Source organism: Teleopsis dalmanni, chromosome X (genome assembly GCF_002237135.1).
Source record: "Teleopsis dalmanni isolate 2A chromosome X, ASM223713v2, whole genome shotgun sequence".
NCBI lineage: Eukaryota > Metazoa > Arthropoda > Insecta > Diptera > Diopsidae > Teleopsis > Teleopsis dalmanni.
The window spans coordinates 33,103,207-33,128,441 of record NC_051848.1 but is presented as its reverse complement, the minus strand read 5'-3'; the positions used below and the strand labels follow the sequence as shown (position 1 = coordinate 33,128,441).

Here is a 25,235-nt window from a genome sequence, read left to right as displayed (position 1 = left end):
TTTTCTTCACTGCCTTTCTCTGCCTCCATCTCTCTCCGGTATTTCTCAACCAGAAGGTCTTTTACTCAGAACTTCTGTTAGTTTAAAATAATAAACTATTACAAAGTCAGGCTAGAACCATGCCTATAATCAATATGCGATCAATAAAATAAACACGAAAAAGAGTAAGATGTCATCATAAATCAAAGTAATATTCACTTTCCAATATATTAGTTATATCTATATTACCTGATCTATAATTGTTGTGTGCTAAGCAAAAACAAAAGCGGTTTTTGTTTAAGGACAAATTAGAAGTCAATAGTCCTAGTGGCATGAAGTCACAAGGACATAGCCGTTCCATTAATTGCAGGTAAAATCCATTTGGTGTGTCTGCACTCAGTGTGATTTCACCATTTAATGGTTGATTCAGATTGGATCCAAATTCATTTGATGTGTCTGCACTCAACGTGATTTTACTATTTAATGGTTGATTCAGATTGGATCTCATAACAGATTTAGGTAAGTCGCGAAATGGTTGTGGTCCATAAGGCACCGTATTGGAACCGGTTCTAGCGAGTTCGACTGCTATTAATGATTACTGACATTCCGAAATGGCCAAGAATCCGTTTTAGGTTAAGGTTTGGTTAAAATTGTTATATTTAGGATAAAAACTTATTGATTTGGTTAAGATTTTCATATGTAATAACGTGAATCAAAACTGTTAAATTTGCTCTGAAGAAATTATCCTTCAGAAGAAGTAATTTATTATCATTTATATTTATTATTATTTGTTATTTGTTATATTTATATTCATTTATTTATATTTATTTATTTATTATTATTATTTATATTCATAATTATTATTATTATTATTTATATTTATTATATATATATTCATTTATTTATATTTATTATTATTATTTATATTTATTATATATATATTCATTTATTTATATTTATTATATGAATATAAGATTATTGTATTTTCCATAAAAATACGATTAGATTTACAATAATTTGTTTCTATTAAAATAAATAAATGCTAAGTAAATAACTCATACTTTATAAATAATAAATATAAATATATAAATATATAAAATATATAAATATAAATAAATAACTCATATCAATAATATTAACTTAATATATCTTAAAAGAATTATTAAGTAGATTGTAAATTAATAATTTGTATCAAAAGTATGTGTGTGAAGGGTGTTATATCTTCGGCAAAAACAAATTTTTTTTTTTCTTGTATTTTTTTTTATTTAGTGTTTCTAAATTTCTATTTAAAATAAAATTTTATTTTATTTAAAGATTGAAATGACGAAAATTTTGTTCTAACAAATTTTTATTTCATTCATAGATCAGTACTGCTCGAGGTCAATTTCGTCAAAGACGTGTGAAAATTTTGCTTAATGTTTTATAAAAACAAAAAAAAAATTTATCAAATTTTCATAATATATGTAAATAATAAAATTAATAAAGCATTTTAACGACATTTATTGAAATACTAAATGCAAATTATTAAAAATAAAAACTAAAAAATAAATATTATTAGTGGCGATATTGCATTAAGTTTTAAAAAATATTCTAAATATATACATATATATACATATCAACAGAAAAATAAATATAAAAATATATTTAAGAATTTTTAATAAAAATCTTACCTCATCTTTGTGACTCAAAAAAATCGAGATGCGTGCGCTTTTTATTTGTACCATTTTAGGCATTTGTTTCGCTGTCGGTAAGGCTTTTGGAGATACTTTAATTATTGCCTGCCAAAAATATTTAAATTAACATTTTGTTAATTAAAAAACAGTGTCCGCTATTAAATGCTACAACTGTGACTCGCTGCACGACCCACGATGCAATCAATATTTCTCACCGGAGGGCGTTGAACAGGTTGACTGTGATGAACTTGAAATGCCGAAATATTTGGAAAAATATGAACGCCGCCTACCAGCCACAGGATGCATGACAAAAATTCATGAAGGCGGTGAGTACCATAAATAATTAGTTTCCAAAGAAATGTTAGAAAACAGTTTCATTATAAATATTAAAAAATTAATTTAATGCAATATGTGAAGAGTTTGTGATCGATTATCACTATTTGATCGATGATTTTTTTTTGATCGATGATCTCTTTTATATATATTTCTAAAGCTTTAGAGTATTTATTTTATTCTTTGACCAAAAAAAGAAAGTCACTCAATTCTCATAGGTTTACTATTTTTATTAAACTTACAGAACTATATTAAAACAAACTCTATTATTAATAATAATAACAATAGATTATCACACTGAAAGATGAAACTTTAGTATATTCATTGCATATTCTTCAAGAAAATAAACAAAAATAATAAATATACTGATTTAAAGTGGGTCATAACAACAACATAATGTGTTTGACATTAGAGTGAATTTATGCTTTGGTCCAAGAATTGAAAAATATCGTAAAAGATTGAACGAAAGTCTGAAATTTCAGTATTCAAAAAAAAATATAAATAAAAGTCGTTTAGCCACAAGAACACATTAGATATCAAATTAATGTATATATAGTGAACTAATGATCTATATAGAAATATTGTTTAAGTAATAAGAATTAATAATTTTTGAGATATTAAGTAATTTTGGACATCCTTTATATGGGTGTCCAAATATTATTTTTGAGAGATTTATTTGAGTTACGAGTATTTAATCTTTCTCACCCTTTATTTTGATTAATACTGAAACTACACATTTTTCTTCACCTCCATACTCATACGTTTTATTTTAAATATGATTATGATATACAATTATATTTAGTATATAGTCAAAACATTTTTTATGAGTTACACATAAATTGCATTAGATATATTGTGGATATATTGGATATATTGTGGTTACACCTTTTGTCTTAGTCGCATAATTTTATTTAAATATTTTTCTCTCTAAAGTTACTATTTTTTATATAATACATAATGTGTATTTACCTGAGAAACATTTTGTACCAAAAAAATTATTAACAATTGGCATATATCTTATAGTTGGACAACTCAATATATCTCTGTCTACTCTCTTCTTCTGCTTCGATACTACAGTCCTGTATGCATTTTGAACTGATTGTTTCCATTTAGGTCAAACATAACTCTTCCAATTAACGATGTTGTGGATTTTGGAATTTTTCTAAATTTTGTCTATTATCCTGTTTTTAGTATATCTTTATTTGTTTTTTATCAAACAACCTATTAAATTATTACCCGAAACTACTTCGTCATAGGCTGAATAATACTGCTGAGTTATGGGAAATTTAAAGCGTACAATTAATTAATAATTTAATTAATAAATAATGCAAACTTAAGCACATTACTAAATTTTACTATATTCATATTTAATTTTTATTTAATTTATATTGTATTTAAAATCGTCCGAGTCTTGCATAGTGAATCGATATTAGCTGTAATTTGTAATCCAGCTAATTAATTAATTTGTTTTTACAAAGAGCTGAAGGTTAGTGAGATCTCAACAATTTAAAAGCCTACATTAATTCTTTATTAGAAAACGTAATTAAATTTATGGAAATATAAAGTTCATAGAATTAATTATTTGTAATTTTCCTGGATAATATCTCCGGTCTTGATGAGAGAAGAATATATTTCTTGAGTGAGATAGAGTATGGAGGTCATTATTCGTGTTTTAATTAGGTTGGTCACCAAAATGTCATAAAATATAACTAGTAACTACAAGTTACTTAAGGTATAAGTGTCACTATTGAGCATGAATATTATTTTTAGATTCTTTATCCACCAACTGGCACTCTTACAGTCTCAAATTTTCTGCAAATGTCTTCTCACTCCCCTTTATTGCCTATCACATTATCCACATAATTAAGTAAGCTAATATATAAAGTAAATGTTTTGAACGCTCCAAGGCTTAATAAGAAAACGTAGTTTATACCCTTATCTATATAGTGTCAATATTGTTGCATTTATTTTATTTTGAAACGTATTGTCAACATTAGTTACGCTTTACTTTAATTGAAAACGGAACATTTAAAAATATCTTAAACTTATAATTACAGTAGATTCTCGGTTCAACGAGTACTCTATATAACTAACCCATTTAATAACGAACGATCAATTACTTGTAAATAACAAGTAACTAATGTTGTATGTGAAATATATACGAGTAAAAGAAATGCTTTGATATTATATATATCGTTATATCAAGAGTCTATTATATATACATAGAATAAAACATTCATAAACATAATTCGCTTTCTACTTTTAGTTGAAGGTTATCGATTTTTTATACGTCGTACCTGTTATTACGGTGATATAGATAATACTGAAGAAGCATGCGAAGCTGAGGATCCTTATGTGTTTTTCAGAGACACTTTATCATGTGATGTGTGTAATGATGATCTATGTAACACAAATACTGCAACAAAAACATCCGCTGGTGCAATGGCTGTGATTATTACTATTTTTGGAACTTATTTATTAGGCTTATAAAAAATGAACCTCAAAAGATTTAAAAATAATTTTTAAATTTCTCTACCAATTAAAAATGCTTTGTGTACAATTTTAAAAGTTAATATTATAATAAATAAATAAATTTAAATCGATTTTAAATACAGATACGCTTAAGTGTTTCTAAATTTATTTCAGAAATTACTACCTTTCTAATGATCACAATTAACGATTCACTTTTGTAATATATACACCTTAAAGGTGATATCTTAACGACGTTTTCAAAAGAGAAAATAATATTATAAAGTTTATATCATATATAATCATAAATTATATCTTATATCAGAATGTCCATTTATTACTTGTAACTTGTATACAGACAGCTATACGCTCCGCTAGGTAGACAATTAATAACTAACAATTTTATTCAACCACACATTTTTTAACATAATGCAAAAAAAAGTGCATATATAGAGCATATCATACATCATCATATGGTGCTGAGAGAGTGTCATTGAATGTAGAAGCTGTTTTTTTCCTGTGCTCGTTAATACTATAAAGTAAGCAATCCATAGTAATCAATAACAATTGTTTATAAAACAGGTTTTTTTCTGTATTGGCTAAACCGCATCAAAGCAACAATATGAGACTTTTACAAACTGAGACTAATGAAATAACATTCCGAAAGATATGCAGTGTAATGTGTTTATGTAAAATATTATAAAAATTATAATTCTCATACAGTATATTCATACTTTTTTATAAAAATAATTGCAATGTTGAAGGTAGTTGTTTTGTTTTAATGTAAAGTATTATATATATTTGGACTTGCTCCGAAAGTACCTGTCTTCCTTGGTTTTTACTTTTTTTTATGACGTTAAATAACTAGACATTAACTTCTCAAAATGCCATCATCGACGAAAGCATTATCTATAATGATTTTTTTGCTTTGGAATTCAAGTAGTAAGACATCCAAAATATAATATATATAAAATAAATGTCATATCTATCAGTTATACAATTTTTTTTTTCATCTTTTTCATTACTAAAAGTAGGCTATGAAAAATATAAAATATTTTTATATATTGAATTAATTTCATATTGTTTAATTTAAAAACTTTTTTGTTTCGGATAACCATAGCTTAAAATATGGACCGTAATGGAATATGTAATGACAAATCCAAAAAAAAAACACAAATCACAAAAGAAAGTGATGAAAAAGGAAGTGAAGACATACTAAAAGTATTTTCGCCAGTTTTTCCCTCATGCATCAATAAGTATAAGAACCTAACTCACGTTGGTGCGACAAACCCACAACCATCCGAAAATAGCAAGTCAGTTCAGTAAATTTTATTTTGAGTGCAACCGTAAGCGATGCCCTCAGGATTGATTCCTTTGTTAAGCATTACGTTGATATCGTTATTACTTCGAGCATTGGCTTTAATGTAAGCGATTTAAGCCCATGGACGGATTTGTATATATAACATGTATATAACATATGATTTGAGTACATCAATATATGCATATAAGTAAATACCTAGCATATTGTAAACCTAAATAATTGAAATATTATGAACACAAATTAAATGAGTATATTCTTGTATATGTATTATATATATCATATATTTCATTTTATTGATTCTTACTTCTGTTTTTTATTATATATATATATGTATTAATATATATGTTTAACTACATCCAATAATTATTATTAATTAATAAACAAACATTAAATAAAAAGATTTGTTTGTTTAATTTGTATTTTTTTCACTGAAGTAAAACTATATAAAACTAACATTTATCATATATAATATATGTTTATATGTATATATATATATAAATATATATATAACATATTTAATTCACATTTAATAAAGTAATCAAGAGAAATCTTATAATATTTGCTAGTAGCATTTATAATAATTTGATTTTTTTATTTTGTTTTTAATAAATAGTAAATTAATTTTTTTATTAATTATGCAAAGCAATTTTTAATTTTATTCTCTTATTACTTTTCACATTTATAATGAAATTTTTTTTTAATTTAAAAATAATTCATTTAAACAAAATATATAAATTATTTTTTTTATATGTTTTGACGTTTGTTTAGTTGTGATATATTTGTTTTAATAATATGTAATTGCATATTTTCCAAATTACATTATACAACACTTATAAGTTAGGAAACAATTATATTATGTTTCTGTAAACATTTTTTTACTTTTTTTTTAATGCATTATTTTTTTTATATTTTATATTATATATTGTATATCAACGTTAAATAAAAGAATTTATTAAAAATTTAACATATATATGCAATGTAACAAATTTTAAAAATTAGTGCATTTATTAAAAAACTCATACAAAAATTAAAAAAAAGTTTAATGAAAGCTTATATATATACACATATATATATATATATATATATATATATGTAGGTTATATATAAAATGTTAATCTTCAAAATACTGATAAAAAAATTTATTTTTTATAAACCATGCGTTCATCATTAGAAAACCTCAAAAACATTCGTAAAATAAAAAACAATTTGTCATTTGACATTCTTAACATAATATATTAATAGTTACAAAATATATTAATTATAATTTTTTAAACAAATTTTAACAACAACAAACTTAATAATAAATCAATAATTAAATATTTTCTGTTTATATACTTTATATACGAATATATAAATTTTATAATATTATTGCAGATTTAAATTTATTATTTTTTTTTTTTGACATATATATTTATCTATATATAATATGTGTATGCACAACAATTAAAGTTTAAGAGATAATATTTAAATATTTTAAACAACACAGACAGCTTTTTTCGTTTTGTTTTATTTTATACATTTATTTAAAATTTTTATGATTTTTAAATGATTAATAAATTAATTCCTCACGTTTTGATTGTATTTTTTAAATTTAATTAAAAAATTATTGTTTTAATAACTAAAAATCACTTAACTTTTATATTTTGATATATATTTTAGATTTTTAGTTTCTTATATTTTGTGTACAAAGTGATATTTCCAAAGTTTATAGATCAAGATTTTAAATAATTTGATAAAAATTAAAAGTTGAATATAATAAAAAATTATTTTTAAAATAATCCATGAATAAATAAACAATAAAAAGTTAACATATAAAAAATAAAAATTTAAATTTAAAATAATAACAATAACAACATCATAACATTTAAACTATTTCCAAATTATATTAAAAATTAATATATTAAATAAGAAATAAAGGCAATAAAAAATAATTACATACATTGTATATAATGACATGAATAAAAGCATAAATAAAAAACATATACTAGATAAGAAAATTGGAAAATAAAAGCGTTGAAGTAATTAATTAATATTAATAATATTTATTATTAAATAAAAAATTGATATTTAAAAAAACATTAAAATTTTCCTAAAAAGAAATTAATTGGAAATAATAAACCTTCATTTTAAATAACAGTGTATTCATTACACTAAATATATTTAAATACACTAAAACTTATAAATTATTTTATGCATATATTTATTTAATCAAATAATTATTTTCATTTATAAAATTAAAAAAAAAAGTGTTCAATGTTAAGGAAATTAAAAAATGCACCTCAAAAGTAAAATATAAATTTTGTTGAAAATTTGAAATATTATAAACTCAAGTTATGACTAATAACAACTTGTATTCAAAAGTATTATAATATATAAACTTCTTATAAAAAAACCCATTTGCAACAGAATATAAAGCAAAAATAAAATATTAACCTTGACATATATTGGAAGTACATATAAATCGAAAAGATCTACAATTAAAAATTGCACAATAAATGGAATGTCTATAAAAAGTTTTAAATAAAAACTAATATCAATAATATCAAGAATATATAAATTATTGTTATAAAAAAAAATATATTATATATATATAAATATATATATATATATATATATATATTGTAAAACCAATAAAATTAAAGTCTTCAAAATCTTCTTTAGTCTTCAACTTTGTCAATTTTTTACTACAAAAGTTTTTAAGCAATTTTCATTTTAATTTTAATTTTTATATAAATAAAAATAAATTTTTAAAAACAGATTTTAATAACAAATAAATAACATAAATCATAACAAAAAATTTTATTTCTATTGCTTATATGTTTCTATTTTATTTTTCCAATTTAAATTATTTTATTTTAATAGAATTTTTTTAATTTCTAATTTAATTTTAGTTTTTATGTTTTTAATTCCATTATTTTATAGTAAATGTAATTTTTATTTTTAGATATATTCACTATTGAAGAAAAATAAATTGAATTAATATTAAAATATTTAGTCTGCTAAACTTTTTCTCAAACAAAACAATAATATGAATTTTTAAGTTTTATGCTTTAACTTTAAGTTATTAAAGAAATATATATATCAAAAATATCTTTCTTAAATATAAAATAAAAAAACAACAAAAATATGTTTGCACTCGTATATATAATACATGTTATTTTAAAATAACAAAAAAAATTAAGGAAAATGGGATCCACTTTCTTTTTTTAGGGATATCTCAGTTATACAAAATTAACAGAGATAGAGTCCTACAGAAAAGTCAATCTGAAAAAAAATTTTTATATCATTTTGTTTGAAAATATCCTAAATATGCATATATATAGAATAAAAATATATTAACAAAATAATTATGGTACACAATGTTTAAAAAAATAAAGGTAATATAATACAACAAAATTAATATATACCTCAACTATTTACGTATATATCGACATAAATATATATCAACAGATATGTTCTGTGATATATAAAATACACTAATATAATGTTAAATAATTATATACAAAATAATATATTGTGAATATGTCAAAAATGTATATAAAACTAATTACATATACAAAAAAATAATATACATTAAATGCTTAAGAAAATATATTTCACAAAAATATAAAAAAAAAAACAGAGAAAAGATAAAGAAGAAAAAAATATAAGAAAAATAGAATAAATAAAAAAAGAAGAAATAAAAAAAAGAAGAAATAAAAACGAAAATAAAAAAAAGAAAAAGCAAATAAATAAGAAAAAATAAAAAAGGAAATAAAAAAAAGAAACAAAAAAGAAGAATTAAGAAATTAAAAAGAAAAGAAAAAACAGAAATAGAAATAATAAAGAAAAAAAAATAAATAAATAAAAACAAAAAAGTGAAGAAATAAAAAAGGAACAAAGTCAATAAAAATCAAAGAAAAATGTATATAAAAAACAAATTAAGAAAGCAAATGAAAAATGTTGTAAATAATAAAAAAATCAAATTAAATAAACTTAATTACAAACATTATATAAAAAAATAATAAACAATTAAATGTAATAAGTAAAATAAAAAAATTACTATAGGATATACATATATAAAATATATATATGAATTATAATGTCAACAACATCTTATAGCGGATACGCATGAAATTATTTGGTGAATATTGCACTTAAATAATGTTTAATTATTATTGATTAAAATTAAGAATATTTAAATTAAATTATTAATTTAAATTTCAAATTTTTAAATTTCTAAAGCCTTTAACTATAACTGTCTGCATATCAACTATAACTCTACTGAATGTTTTTTTTTTAGTAAATTGGTATTACGACTATTATTTTTTTTGTAACCCAAATAGACCAACTGGCATTATTCGTGATAAGAGCAGTGAGTATCACTTGGTGTCTATACAGACGATTAGCTCCATGACATTACTTCTCCGCTCCCAGAACCATCTCTTATGCTACGATCTCAGTGCTACATACTAGGAAGTAATAGAAAAAGTTTCTCGTACTAAACTGAGCTTACTGAGCTATTAGTTTGTAGCTATTTAGTGACTAAATGTTTCACTATTATATATTGAGCGTATTGTTTATTACATTTGCTTTGTTGTTTAAACTTTAGTGTAGGATAATACATTCAGATAATGAGAACCCTAGTTCTTTTTTGTTTATTTATATTATTTATTTATATTTTGTTTATTTATAATTTTAGGGTAGTCGTATATTGATTTTATTAGCTCTGAAGTATTTCGATATAATATGGAAATATCATAAATATTTTCATAATATTAATAACTTTCGAACACGAATCTTCACTGATAAAGAGGTTTAATCTGACATCTATAATTGTTGTTTGATTGATAATAGAAAGTAGAATGGATTCTTAATCGATTACTATTTGCTCAAACTAAAATATCAATAGAATTATATGAGTAAAAAGTCAAATACTTAATAAAACAGAATTTGAATTTAAAAGTTACAGCAAGCAAACACTGGCTGAAGTAGAAAGTATCTACTTCAACAGATTTAAGCAAGTTATAATCGATTTCGAACTCATACTAGATTTATATTAATTATATTAAAATTAATTTCCGCTTAATAGCTAGTTAGTTATATATATAAATATAGTAAATATTACATTACATTTAATTGAAAGGAAAAGCATTAGTAATTATCATTATTAGATGCAATATTTGGAAATGTTACTCAATTAAAAGATAATTAAAAGATAACCAGATAATAAACAATAAAAAAAACAATAATATTTATGCGAAACTGAATTGTTTAGTGAATGTATATAATATCAAACTAATCTTGATCCATTAAAATATCACTTCGTATTACTTAAATATTTACTAGTGCTTATAGATATTTTAGGTATATATTTATTAGCTTGAGTTTTTGCTTGTTCGTTGTTATAAGATACAACTCGTTATATATGCGTGTATATGTATCTAGAAGTTGTATTTTTATTCTTTAAACCAAAATAATAGAAATTGATTTTTTATCGTAAGAGTTTATGTGAAACCTTTTTCGCAATTAGTCCGAAAATTAGTAGATTATTTAGTTTATGTGTACTAATATTTATCACCTCGAAATCTGAGCAGAAGTATTAGCAGTTTTTTTTTTTTTTGATACTATATAAGTAAATATATAAAGGAAAAAGACATGAATTTACTTTTTATTTGAGTGCTGTTGATATTATTTTAATATATAAAGCACTGACTAGAGGGAAAATATAAAATATAAAAATATTTATAAGCAAATAATTAATTAATTAATTAAAATATTAATTTTTTTATTAAAAATTGGTAAGATTGATTATTAAAGTTTACAATATGCATAATTCATAACAAATTGATAACATAATACAACAAGTTTTAGTAAGAGTTTATATCAAATAACTTCTTCTATTATTATTATTTTTTTCAAACATATCTTAAAATGGTGGCTACCATTTATCCGGGTTTATAGTTGTCTATCTCTAGCTCAAATTATTATCTCAAATAACAATGTAGAAGAAGAGATTTCTGCTATATAAAACTTCAACAATGTACTGCATAACTTAATTTCCTCCTGGATTAACTTAAGTGTAATTGTAGATGCCATTTACTATTGTTTATTTATAAGATTAAATTGATTTTTAACATTAAAAAAAGTAGTAACGAATTATTGTTTTTGTAATATAGATGCATATTTTTAATTAAATGAGATCATTTTCTATATATATCCAAAAGAATTAACTTATGAGCACGTTATGTCTTCAAAAATTATAGCCATCTTTTTCTTTATATATTAATATAAAAATTAAAATATTTAATTTTATAACAATATCAGTCCCAACAGAGACAAAATAAAATAAGAGGGAGCTTGATTTTGGTAAGAGATAATATTCAATAAAACAAATAATTTCTTTAAAAATATTATTAAAATCAAAAAGTTAAGAACCAATTCAGTCTTTCCCTTCTACTAAAAAATGCCATTGAAATGTTTTGATTCTATATATTATTACAAAAAAAAAATTAATAAAAAAAAATATGAGCAATTAGGTTTTATTAAATAAATACCAACAGCACTCAAAAACCAAAAAAAAAAAAATATTTTTAAGCTAATCTTATTAAAACAAAACTTTTTGTATAAATTTTAAGAATATCGATGCTTTTTCCATAAAATTATTATTGTAATATTTGCAATTACTTTTGTATATATATTTTTTGCACTATTTTGTTTTTCTTTTTTTATAATTATCTTTATTATTATTATTATAATTTTATACTATTACTTTTTATAATTATTATTTTGTTTGTAGTTATATCATATTTTTATATTATTTGTTTATCTTATATATCAATAATTTTAAAACACACATTTTTTTAATATAATATTAAAATATTAATTTATTTTTTGAAATAACTTTTTATTTATTTATTATTTATTTTATATTTCATAGTTTATAAATTAATGCTCGAAAAAATTGAGCAAAAATAATTTATGAATTATAACTATTCTTTTATATTATATATTAAATTTAGTTAATAAAGGTATAATAAAAATTAAAACTGTTTTACATTTTCTTTTTGTTATAATTTTAAAAACAAAACAATATATATAGATTTTTTATAAAATTAATAATTGATGAAATCAGTCCGTAGTTTGATTTTGTTTAAATAAAACTATTTTTTTTTTAAAACAAAAAATTTCTTATAACAAATAAAAATAAAAGATATAAGAAACAAAAAAGAAACAAGAAAAGAAAAAACAAATAACAAATTTAATATTTTTATAATTAATTCTAAACCGATAGGTTTAACATATTATATAATTATAAATGATTTAAATACACATTGACAATAATATACACATATATATGTTAATAATTATTTTATATAGTTGATTTCAATTACTTCATAATAAATATATATAAAGTGTTCTGCTGGTGGGGAAGGGGAAGGAAACATGAAAAAATTAATATTTAATACATGAAAATATATAATTTATAATTTAACAAATATAATTTTACTAAATCTTTTATATTTAATTATAAATATTTTTTTATATATTTTATTATAATTGCATGCATAAACAGTTTTGTGTATTTTTGTTATTCTTTTAATTTTCTTTTACTATTATTTTTAGGAATTTTAATATAGACTGTTTTCTACTATTTTCCAAAATCTCTTTCTGTTTTAACAATTTTTCATCCAAGTATTTTAGGACGTATATTGCATTTCTATAAACTTCATAATGTTGAAATATTTTATTACATTTTTGTTCGCACTCTCGCAAATAAAAATAAAAACAAGAGTCAAAAGATTAAAATTTTAAGAAACAAAAATTAAAATAAAAAAATAGAAAGGTAACAGAAGACATCGTCGGCGGGTTAATCTTCTTGCTTTTCTATGTTATTTTGTAAAATTTGTTCTTAAGCATTTACTAAGCAGGCAAATATGAGAATCGAACATTAAAGGATTATAAATTCAATCCTTTTTGTCAAACAAAACTACTTTGTTTTATTTCGTTTTCTCTATTTCAACCATCTTAAGCACCAACGAAACCGTAGACTTCTAGTACGCGTATTTCAAAATCACGGGACGGACATAATGGTGGATTATTGAATGTCTTGCAGCTGTCCGTTTTACCAAAACGTATGTTTTCATCCATCCAAATGGCTTGCCCTTCACTATTGAAAAAGAGAGCAAAAAGGGAATATTAAATATTCATATGAATGTGCTTGAAATAATGTTAGCCCACTTACCCGCCACCGATTGTTATCATTTTAGCATCAGCTGCCATGAAAAGTTCTGACGAATGTCCCAAATCTTTGTCATTTTCAATGCCTACCCATGGATATTTGGCACGTTCTGGATACAAGGAGAACAGAAAAGTTTCACCTGTACCAAAGTAGGCCTGACGTTGGCCTTTATCATCTTTCACATTACGTTCGAACCAGCGTGAAGAACAATATGCGCCGAAGACCTACAATATAATAATATAAAAATGATTACAACTCATTAAAAAAACGACAACAAAAAACTATTTTAATTTAAATATTGCTATAGCACCAAATAGGAGCAATCCCATGAATTGGGATAAGAACTTAAAATTCCCGGCGCGCCATTTTTAAAAGTTATTTTGAGGAAACTGTCAAAAAGCTTAGTTCTTCAGATATCAGACTTTAAAGCGGAACAGTTTTACATGAAAACCATATACAACAAGTACACACGCCATCTGGCGTATATTACATTGTTTGCTATATATAAACAATCCATATATAAAATACATGAAAGACGTGTGTGGTTTTTGTTAATGTTATCAATATAAACATTGTACAACCTCGATATCTTAAGAAGCAAGCTACATCAGCTTACTATACTATAATAGTGGAAAAATTTACTCAAAATAGCCGACTTTATTCAATGTACCTAAAAAGTCGGGAAACAAACTGAACACTAGTAATTAATTATAAACATAGTACAGAAGGTATCATTACACTCTGAATTTGATGGAAATAAACAGTTTGTTGTTGTTGTTATTGTTGTTGTGATCTTTAATCTATAAGGACCAAAGATATTACAAGATATTTATAAGTTAGCTTAAGAGAGGAACAAAAGTTGCAGAGTTGATTTAATAAAAATAAAGCGGTCGTTGCTGTTGTAGCCTATAAAGACCTAAACAATGAAAATAATAACAGAGAGTTACAAAATATAATGTATATATATAGGTTAAAGAGAATGAAGGGCTATACCCTTAATTTAATGAGAATAAAATAATTGTTTCTGTTGTAGCCCGCAAGAACTTATAACGTACAAAAGTAAGAAAGAATTAAGAGATATATATGAATTAGGCGAGACGTCCCAGAGCCATAATTCAATTATAGCCATTATCATTTTATTGTACCTATGATTTGGTGTTTTTTGTAAACATAATAGTTTATCTACTTAACTAAACATTACGTTAGACATCAGACTTTACATATTTCTAACAGTTAATGGATTTACATCTTAGAAGTGCAATTTAATATTTTGACAGCAAGAACCTTTTTTATCTTTCCAATACTTCACATATTTGTCTTCATCATTTGAGCGCGTATTTTCTAAGAACTACAATAATATTGAGCTTAATAATGAGTACAATAATAGAAATGGTATTGTAAGATCACAATAGGATATAACTCTATTTCATTACGAATGCTGTTTGCCACCTCAATATACCAACACCTATGATCATTACTCATTAGTTTCAGGGTTTAAGTGAACCGCGTCTTTTTGCGAGAGCTGCCATTTAGATTTGAACGCTGCTAGATATAATAACTGCTATTAACCATTACTGCTAGAAATGAAGTTTTAGATTCGTTTTCATATCACACATTCTGCTCTTAACAAAATTTCATATAATGAAATTACAGAATATTTTGGTTAAGACAAGTAGTATTACAGTTGGTTATGCATAGGCCTTATTGACCCTAATTTTTATTCAAGTTTAATGACATTTGAGTTACGTACACACTTATTTTCTTAATAAAATTTTTTGGAAGTGTTCGAAATGACTTACCTCATTATTGCACGTTTTTATCATCATCAAAGTAGGTTCATGCTGTTCCACTCGCACGTAAAATGTGGTCAATGAGCAACCATGCTCCTCTGTGGTATAAAGCAGTACTGGTTGGTACATTGTTATTCTAACAGGCAACCATGACCAGAGCGTGAAGAGCTAACAAAAGCAAATAATATAATTATTTATTATTATACTGTATATTATATACAAAAAAATTAATTAGATATATATAAGAGAAAACAATATGCTTAAATCAAAAATAATTTACATAAACACAGTCATTAGTTGTACATATATTAGATGCATATAGGAAGCTTACGTATATAAATAAAAAAGCAAAAGAGAAAGTTATACAGATTACATTTTTGTATCCTTCAAAATACTTTTCTCTCTCTCTCTCTCTATATATATATATATATATTTTTTTTCCTCTTACATTCTCTCGCTCTCTAATAACTACTTCTGTCTTATTGTTTATATTAAGTATTTTATAAATGTGGATATATGCTTTAAATATCTATATAAGTTAAGTATTATAATATTTCTCTGACAACATGATGAAATAGTTAGCTAATAATTTCAACTCTTTTTTAACTCATTGTTTTATAATTTTCTTTTGCTCTCTTTCTTACTGTCTTTTTGCCACTTTTTTATCTCATTCTTTGTGTCTTTATTTCATTCTATCTCATTCGCTTCTCTCTTTCTTCTCTTTCTCTCTTTCTTGAAACAAATTACAATAAAAGAGTTTATTAACAATAAATTAGATTTATTTCATAAACTTGTACTTGTACTTATAACGCATTCTCTTCTCTCTTTATATAAGCCTGTCTTACAATGTTTGTTAGAAGACAAATTTAGGAAGAAAGTATTTCGGAAAAATCTATAAGTTTAATTCAAGTCATGCCATCAAAACAAAATTAATAGACAAACATCAATTAAAAATTAATACGACCATGCAAATAATTAAGACTAGCTTAAGTGAGTATTGAATAGAATTGTTATTTAAGAGAGGCAGTAAGCTTCTCTTACGCTCTCTGAATACTACTTTTTGTTTGTGTAGGTAATTTTTTTTTGTATTTTGTGCGCTGTTGTATTGGATGTTTGTGTGAGATTTTGTTTAGGACTTTACTAATTAAAGTGCATTTTTGTAAAAAAAATATTCATTTTCAAATGTTGCTTTTTAAAAAACATTATTTAAAAAAAAAATACAAATTATAATATAAAATACTTATTTATTTTTTAAACAAATTCTAAATAATTATTAAACTTCAAATACTAAAAATTTTTTATAATTTTATAGAAAATAAGATATATATCGTAATTTTGTAAATAAAAAAAAAAAAAAAATTGGTAAATGTATATGACCTAAAACACTTCTTAGGGCCTACTAATATAACTTAGTAGTATTTGTATTCACAAATAAACAATTCAATTGTATTTTTAAAATGCAATTTTCAACCAGATTATCAACAATCGAAACTGATATCAACAAGTTTCTATACAAAATTACAAGATTGTATCGATATCGATAACATTTCCATATTTCTTGTGAAGTATACAAAACATTCTTTAGCAAACAGTTCTTCAGAAAATATTTTTATAAGTACTAATGCAAATAAACGTATAAAGGGTTGAAAAAAAAAGACAGATAATGTACTGCCATTATCCTACCATCATTATTCCCTTAAATGAAAAATTCATATTGGAACAATAAAGTGAAAATAAGATATATACATGAGAGGACATCGAAACGAATTGAAGACGGTCAAAGAGACAACGGTTTTGTGTCAATAAGTTTTAGAAACAAAACCCACAGGGAATTCCGAAAAAACGATAATAATAAATAAAAAAGAATTCAGAATCAATCCCATAATGTACAAGTATGTAAGGGAAGATATATTATTTTATATACCAAGAAAAATGAGAAACTATTATGTTTAAATGAGTTATAAATGTTGTGTTTAAGTTATGGGGATGAATCTATAAAATTAGAGGTCAAATTGGTTTAAATAAATAACTTTTCTTCGGGATATTGGTAAATATATGGTAAGTACGTAATGCAAAATATTTAAAAAAATACAGATCACTTGTATTAATCATCGTTTTGATTTTGAGGTCTTATACTCCACTGCGAGTTAATGGAACAAAGAAGAAGAAGATATTAAATATTAAACATTTCAACCCTATTTTGCAGAATATAGTAAAAAAGATATATTTAAATATTAATCTAAGCAGTATAACTTAAAATTGCCATAAAATTGATATGTTGTATAAAACCATACTACAGATATATATAGTTGTCACAAAGTAATAGTTTTTGATAGATGTGATACTTCTACATCAGAGAAGTTAAAGTATTTTTGTGTTGAAAAAATTTTTCAATATGAAAAGATTGTGACAGGGTCGTCGCAAGCAAACGAAGAAGTAGGACTTGTCCATAAAAAAACACATATTGTTATTACCGATAATAGTCATCTTTAGTACGAAAACAAATCAAGCTTAGATGTGGTAAATTTTGATAAAAATTTTTGGATAAAAAGTTTTAATTATACAAAACTTAAGACTGTAGGTACAACATTGACTTTGGAACAAAACAAAACGATTTTTTAAAAAACAAACTGTAGGAAGTTTAGTAGAGAAAGAGAATAAGATATCTATATGGAGCAAGAACTAAAGCCATATTAAAGAAAGTAAGGACACAATATTATAATAACAACTTAAAAGATCGAAATAGTGTTGAAAAAAGTATATGAGTAAGGGAATTTTATGATATATATCAAGTTAGTAAATCAAAAGCTTGCAGGAAACTCGTATATTAAATATAAAAGGCCTTACGGAGTTACTAAAATTATAACAAATCATCGTTGTTTGTTAATGGAGCGCCCTTGTATGCAAAGAAATATAGAAAGTAGTTAATATAAAGGCATAGATGTGTAAAAAACGGGATCATAAAAAGTCACCAATAGCAAATAACAATACAGAAATGTTGTTACATATAAGATAAATAAGATTGCTTACATATTATATACATATAACTCTTATAAGCTCTAGAGAAGAAAAAGTTATCTTTTTAGACTTTAAACTCTTTAAAAGTTGTGTGGTGGATTATTGAGTTATTGCGATTATTGAATAATCGATTAGTATGCTACAATGACAATAAATATAGTACAATTATGATGAGGATGTAAAATCATACAAATAATTTTTTTTTTAATTATTTAGAAAAATTAAAAATTTCATATCGAATACATAGTTATTTTTAAAATGAAAATCCAAATTAAAATGTTATATTATACAATAAAAATAGAGTCTCATAAAATAATATTAAATAAAATATACAAATATAAATATAACAATAAAAATTATATATATAAAAACGGTTCTTTGTTTTAATTATAATAATATTACAAAATTTATTGCAAAAAGCTAATTTCACATATTAAAAAAAAAATTTATTATTATAGTATTCTTTCATAAATATATATTTAAATATTAATTATTAAATCAGTTTCTAAAAGAACAACAATTATTATATTTAATTACATTTTTAAAAAAAACAAAGCATAAGCTAACAATATTTAAATATATATTTTTTACATATAAAATTATTTAAAGTAATAAAACCACAAAATTTAATTAAAATAATATCATAATTTAAACAACAACGGAATATGCATACTGAAAACTATAGTCAAAAAATTTATCTAAATTTAGTTTTTATTTTGAAGTGCAACACGATAAAGCAAATGTGTCTCGGATATGTGTTTCTCGGATATATAAAATTGTGATCAAAACTAAGCAGTACAAAATTTAATTATTCTTTTTTTAATTTCTACAAATTGCATACTTAACAAAAATCTTCACACTTACATCTTCGTTGGAACTAACTTGGCTTTTAATATTATGTATGGGATAAACGCCCATGGCGACGGCTCTATGACCAGGCGACTTTTCGCCCTACACAATCGCGCGATTTTTTTAGTATTATATTTTAATATATATTTACATTAAATAGATAAGAAATAGTTTTATAAAAAAACGAAAAATAAAAGAAGACATATAAAATAAATTTAAAATGAAATAATAAAAATAAAAATTACGAAAATCAAAGGCATAGTATATTTAAAAATTAATTTATAATTAAAAAAAAAAAATTATATTAAAAAAAAAATTAAAGTATTTTAAATTTAAAATATTATAATTTTATCATTTGTATGTAAATTAATAATACAATACAAATTTGATTTGCATATTAATTTATTATAAAAGTATATATTGATTTTATATTATGATTTAGGCAGCAATTTAAAAAGAGAAATAGAAAAACAATTTAAGAAAACAAATAATTATAAATATTATATATTGAATATATAAAAATAGATCTCTAGTATATAGTATTATATTTCGAACATATCGAAAACATATTTTTTGTTAATTATAATAATACATAAATATTTAAATTTACTATAAAAACAATCTCGATACTGACAAAAACAAATAATATTTATATACATTTCACACAAACTTCATTAAAATTGAATAGAGTGATTATCTTATTTTTTAATGCATAAAATATTTTTCAAAAAATAATATTTTAATAAAATATAATAAAAAATATTTTAAACATAATTATTTTTTATTGATATATTTTTCAATTAATATAAAATAATTATATATGTATTTAAAATAACATAACAAACAAAACAGTTATTTACCATACGAGATTTTACAGAAAGTTTTTTATAGAGGTCAGTATATAATAGGATTTTAAATAGAATCAGAACCGTTAGGTGTCTTAAGGACAGAGGGACAGGACATATCACTCTGGCGCAACAAAGACAAGAACGGCCGGAGCCACGTGTCCAACTGCCTTCGGCGACCAACTGCCTTTCACCATTCCCCAAATGGAGTTCACAATACCTGCCGGGTACAACAACAGAAGCTAAAGTTAGAGTTAAAAATATTCAATCATAATAGTCTATTGGCGACAATATTGTTCGGTATTATTTAATCACACTTTAAAGGGTATTAGAAAAGTGTGGTGTTTTGCAACCGGACGCCGTGCCTCTTTATTTTATAAAGATATATAAAAATATATATACATTTGACAATATGAACTGTCAATGAATGTCAAATGAATAGCAGCTCTAATTTTTTGTATGAATTTGTCTACGATATAATAGTTTTGGGAGAATAATGATTATTATTGTTATTGTAATGGCTATACTGGTTTTGAGGGAAAAGCAATAGTAGATCTTTAAATGTGACCTTTTTGTAGTGTAGAACATAACAGAAATAGAACAGAAATACAATATAAGTAAGTAAGTAGTCAAAATCCAATCGATATTTTTTTTTTACAAATTCTATGAAATAATATTTCGGATACAATTTTATGGAGAGCCATGGTTCTATAATTATTCACCGCTTGGTAACGCTCATGGTGTAGTTTGATTGAACTTAAATAAGAAGTAATATTTAAGTTTAAGTAAGGGAAAGAATTAAGATTCAATATGAATTAAATTTAATAATGTAATTTAATAACATTTAAGGAGTAGATAACAGTCGATATGACGGCACACGGTTCTAACAGCTGGCGACAGCAAACTACAGATCTGGCTAGTTGAAGAAGGCTGCTGAACGCAGCCAACTTAATAAGTAATTAACGTTTAAATTAAAAAAATATATAAATTTATTCAAACTGTAGTAACTCATAAATTATGCATTCTTTGCATTATACAAGAAATACTATTTTCATATATAATTTCTATTTTATATATAGTATATTTGAATAAAAAGAATGTTTGGTAATTAATATTATTTAAATAATTAATTTTTATTATTATTAATTATTTTTATTATTAATTTTTATTATTATTATTTATAATTTTTATAAATTAACTTAATAAGTAATTAACGTTTAAATTAAAAAAGTATATAAATTTATTCAAACTGTAGTAAATTATAAATTATACATTCTTTGCACTATACAAAAAATACTATTTTCATATAATTTCTATTTTATATATAGTATATTTGAATAAAAAGAATGTTTGGTAATTAATATTATTTAAATAATTAATTTTTATTATTATTAATTATTTTTATTATTAATTTTTATTATTATTATTTATAATTTTTATAATTTTTTATTATTATTAATTATTTTTATTATTATTTTTTATTATTATTATAATTATTATTAATTATTTTTATTATTAATTTTTATATATATCAATAAAAAACTGGTATTTATAATTTTAACAGTTTTTTAAATAACTTGTTACACATTAATAAAAAAAAATTTTTTGAAAAATATTTTATACAATTGAATAAAATCGTTATATGTTTAAAACTAGCAAACGAAAATTCTACAACTTTATTTAATTTGATGTATTAGATATTTTTTATATAATTTATGTATATTAAATATACATATCAAACTTTAATTAATAGATTTTAATGATTTAAAAATAATTGATTAGTGTTTTCAAGCCTTTAATTTTATTAATAATCTTCTATTGACAATTTATTTCTCCTTTATAATTAATATCTTTTTTATATTCAAGTATTTAAATATAAAATATTATAATATTAAAATTATTATAATTCAAGTTTTAAACATATAACGCACATAACATATACATCATCAATAGAAATATACACGTACATTTAAATAAATAACTTTAATAGGAAAATATATTAAATATAAAAATAAATATTAATATTAATTAGCCTCACATACAAAACTCAGAGTAAAATCAAAATACTGAAGCAGTTATACTTGATCTATATAATTATAAATAAAAATAAATAATAATAATAGAAAAAAGCATTTACTAATTTGTTAGTAGAAAGTTAAGGATAGTCTTATAAATATACAAAAAAGTGTAAAAGAAAGCAGTGAACTTCAGCGAATCACAGAACAAATAAGGAGTTATAATTTTTCATCACTCAATATTAGAAAATAGAAATCAATCAGTCAGTAGTAAAAAAAGAAACAAACAATAAACTGAGAACAGAGAAAATGTTTGAAAAATAAATTTTAATTATTATATATTTAAATAAGCATTATCGACTTAAAAACTAATAAATACATCTTTATATGTACAAGCCCCATACCAAATTGCGACAGGTCTCGGTGTACACCTTCTGAAATGTTATGGACACATTTCAAGAGAAAAAATACCAAGAAAAATATAAAACGAAAAATATTTAAATATGAGTGAGTGTTTATGTGACATATATATATTTTTTTTTTGTTGTATAGAAATCAATACTACAGCTTAAAATTAAAACTTCTTAGGTATTAACAATTATGAGTTAGTCACGAAAATAAGAGGAAGAAAATTAAGAAGGATATTTGATCAAAAATATATATATAAAAATTTTAAATGAAAATTTATCGTACAAAAATGGAACCTCAGTTAAATTACTAATAGAGTAATTGCAAAATAACATAATTAATAATTTTTATTTTTACAAAAATACAAAACGAAAAAAAAAAAATATATAACGAAAATTTAAAAAGAAAAAAAATTAAAACAATTAATTGAATAAAAAATATTTAGTAATTTTAAATTGGTTAAAATTTTCGAGATTGTTAATAATTAATATACAAAAATTATTCATTTTATAAATGAATATAAGACAAAAGTAAATAAATAAATTGGGTTAAAATTTATAACTTATATGTTTATTCCAATTCAATTAAATTATTTTATAACAAAGAATTTTGCATTTAACTATATAAAACTTAATTATTATATTTATATATTGTATAAATGTTGCTTATAGCAAAAAAGTCTAAGCGGCGAGTAATAAATCTAAAATAATCCTGAAGTCCAATAATATTATTTACTAAATAAAAATATTTACGGATATGATCTAGTTAATCAAATACATCAAATCGTGGACTTTCTATGTGAATTTAAGAATTTCTGTATTAGATTATACATCTATAAAGTTCATGATCTAGTTAATCAAATTCATCATATCGTTCACTGTGTATTTCTCTCACAAAAGTATCTAAAATTTTTGTATTAGATTATGTGATCATAAAGTTCATTATCTAGTTAATCAAATACATCAAATCGTGGACTTTCTATGTCTTTTACAAAAGAATTCAAGATTTTCTCTATTAGATTATGTGATCTATAAAGTTCATGATCTAGTTAATCCAATTTATCTAATTGATGACTTTCTATGTCTCTCACAAAAATATCTAAAATTTTTATATTAAATTATGTGGTCTATAAAGTTCATGATCTAGTTAATCAAATTTATCTAATCGATGACTTATTATGTCTCTTACAAAAGGATCTTAAATATTTAATTAGATTATGTGGTCTATGTCTCTCGCAAAAGGATCCAAAATTTTTGTATTAGATTATGTGGTCTATAAAGTTCATGATCTAGTTAATCCAACTTATTTAATCGATGACTTTCTATGTCTCTCACAAAAGTATCTAAAATTTTTTTATTAGATTATGTGATCATAAAGTTCATATCTAGTTAACCAAATTTAACAAATCGTTGACTTTCTATGTCTCTCACAAAAGTATTCAAGATTTTCTCTATTAGATTATGTGATCTATAAAGTTCATGATCTAGGTAATCCAATTTATCTAATTGATGACTTTCTATGTCTCTGACAAAAATATTTAAAATTTTTATATTAAATTATGTGGTCTATGAAGTTCATGATCTAGTTAATCCAATTTATCTAATCGAAAGTCATTGATGTCTCTCGTAAATGGATCCAAAATTTTTGTATTAAATTATGTGATGTATAAAGTTGAATATGCGAAATATTACATGTATAAATCTACAGATCTCTTATGGTCCCTTACGTTAACCCAAAACTTTTGTTAAAAGATGTTCTCTTTCCCAGTGGTTTGATTTTACTATCAAGTAGAAAAGATTTCTTTGATTTGTATGTTCTTGATTCAAGAAGTGCCTACATTACTTTGATCAATGTTTGCTTCAAGAATTTTGTGAGAACTTCTTTGTATTACTTTAAGAACTATTAGACTAGTTTACTAACATACTTCTTCTATGGGACTTTATATTTGCATTTTCAAGCTATTTAATTAATCTCTACTCCCAATATTTTGGCCTATAAAAATAAGTGACATGTAGTTGCGTAAAGAATTATACAATTTTTTTATAAAAAGTTTAGGTCAATATAGCAATAAAAGCATGAAGAACGAAGATTGATAGATAGAACACTTAAAAGATTAAAATCGGCTTATATGTTTACATGATTACCTATCTAGATCAAAATAAAATATTTCTTTGATATTAGAAATTAACAACACCGAAAGAATATAATGTTCTAACCGTAAATTGATTAATAATGCAGGAATTAACAAAGCAATGGAATCAGAAATATAAAATAAATTTATCAAAAGATGAATAGAATACCACATACTGTCTAA

At 22.6% G+C, this 25,235-nt stretch overlaps 2 protein-coding genes across 5 annotated transcripts in view; one reads left to right on the top strand and one right to left on the bottom strand.

Annotated features, from left to right (window-relative positions):
* Positions 1–1,618: 1,618 nt before the first annotated feature.
* Positions 1,619–4,535, top strand: LOC119690125. Its single transcript, XM_038105117.1, has 3 exons — positions 1,619–1,726; positions 1,802–1,978; positions 4,252–4,535. The coding sequence occupies exons 1-3, from the start codon at positions 1,678–1,680 to the stop codon at positions 4,473–4,475; spliced, it is 450 nt and encodes a 149-aa protein (XP_037961045.1). The 5' UTR covers positions 1,619–1,677; the 3' UTR covers positions 4,476–4,535.
* An 8,846-nt stretch (positions 4,536–13,381) lies between these two features.
* Positions 13,382–25,235, bottom strand: part of LOC119687976 (GTPase-activating protein skywalker) — a 104,522-nt gene continuing 92,668 nt past the window's right edge. For 2 of the 4 annotated variants that reach the window (XM_038102549.1, XM_038102547.1), the window contains 4 exons: positions 22,918–22,947; positions 15,796–15,954; positions 14,000–14,220; positions 13,382–13,924 (listed from right to left, as the gene is read on the bottom strand). In XM_038102549.1, the coding sequence (XP_037958477.1) occupies positions 13,783–13,924; positions 14,000–14,220; positions 15,796–15,954; positions 22,918–22,947 (552 nt within the window). In that variant the 3' untranslated portion in view covers positions 13,382–13,782. The remainder of the gene's footprint in view (positions 13,925–13,999; positions 14,221–15,795; positions 15,955–22,917; positions 22,948–25,235) is intronic. The other 2 variants (XM_038102551.1, XM_038102550.1) reach the window with 1 other exon arrangement.

What these genes read in the sequence shown, in the direction of transcription:
- LOC119690125 (XM_038105117.1), top strand. Translation starts at nt 1,678, where the DNA reads ATGCGTGCGCTTTTTATTTGTACCATTTTAGGCATTTGTTTCGCTGTC. An exon ending in AGGCATTTGTTTCGCTGTCG is followed by an intron (nt 1,727 to 1,801) that starts GTAAGGCTTTTG and finishes ATTAAAAAACAG; the next exon opens with TGTCCGCTATTAAATGCTAC. An exon ending in GACAAAAATTCATGAAGGCG is followed by an intron (nt 1,979 to 4,251) that starts GTGAGTACCATA and finishes TTCTACTTTTAG; the next exon opens with TTGAAGGTTATCGATTTTTT.